The sequence below is a fragment of the Seriola lalandi genome, unplaced genomic scaffold, assembly GCF_002814215.2.
Source record: "Seriola lalandi dorsalis isolate HSWRI2012SDOR001 ecotype SW California unplaced genomic scaffold, Sedor1 jcf7180002054381, whole genome shotgun sequence".
Classification (NCBI taxonomy): Eukaryota; Metazoa; Chordata; class Actinopteri; order Carangiformes; family Carangidae; genus Seriola; species Seriola lalandi.
This window is the reverse complement of record NW_019524934.1, coordinates 154,863-155,825: the sequence shown is the minus strand read 5'-3', so window position 1 is coordinate 155,825 and position 963 is coordinate 154,863. Positions and strand designations below refer to the sequence as shown.

Below are 963 nucleotides of genomic sequence, written 5' to 3'. Positions count from 1 at the left end.
ACGCAGTACTGACCGCAGGCGGTGGACAAGGGTTGTTGAAACTGACGATCGTGGTACAATATCTTTTTAGAACGGTTTTCCAAAAACTGTAAGATGCTCGAGGGATAATGATCAAAGTCCGGAGGAAATCCGTAAGAGTCAAAAAAAGTGGCTACGCCGTCCTCTTCCAGAGTCAGAGATAACCAATGCTCTCCGGGCATATGCGTGGGGTGGGTGTTGACGATAAAGTAAGCCGGGGCTCTGAACGAAGGACTCAGCAACGGCAGCTGGTCGGAAGCCCACACGCCGCAAAATACATTTCCTAACAAACGATGCAAGAGATTTTCCAGTTGATGGTTATCCATTTTAATTATTCCGTCTTAATAATAATCCACCAAGACTTGTCTTTTAGAGTTGATCTCCAGAATGGAGTCGTAACAAGCGTAGACGATCAGAGTGGTGGTATGTGGTAGCGGTACTCTGAATCTCATCTCCAGTCTTAAATTCCCATTGTGTATGGGGGACAGAGCGTCGTTGTCTTCCCCCGGGTTGAGATTAAACACAAACAGAGAGTACCCCGCGTTAAATTCTTCGCGGTTGATGCTCAGAGGTAAATCTTTCAGATGTCTCCCCGTGGCGATAAACATGTTGTAAAACTCTCTGACCGAAATCCCGTGGTTAAACTGGGGCTGGAAAGCCTTAGCCGGAACCTGTCTGCCGTCCTGACAGAGGGCCAGATATTCCACATCGTTGTGGAGAAAATTGAAGGGTGACAGGTCTCTTCTCCCCGTGAAGGCTTCGTGGTTTACCATACCCAAAACCACGTATTTGGGTATAGCTCCCAGAAAGAGATTCTCCTGGTTACATATCCTGGAATTCTGCGGGATGGAGTAGGTTTTCACATTAACGCGCGACAAGGGGTAGAGCGCGTTCCCCCTCAATAAAGCCGTCGCGTGACCTAAGCGCACGGCGGGTGAAACGGTG

At 48.6% G+C, this 963-nt stretch overlaps 1 protein-coding gene across 1 annotated transcript in view; it reads right to left on the bottom strand.

Annotated features, from left to right (window-relative positions):
* Positions 1-359: 359 nt before the first annotated feature.
* The window catches only part of LOC147818968 (uncharacterized protein F54H12.2-like), a 2,032-nt gene continuing 1,428 nt past the window's right edge, over positions 360-963 (bottom strand). The window contains exon 3 of the mRNA XM_087174754.1: positions 360-937. Within this exon, the coding sequence (XP_087030880.1) occupies positions 360-937 (578 nt within the window). The remainder of the gene's footprint in view (positions 938-963) is intronic.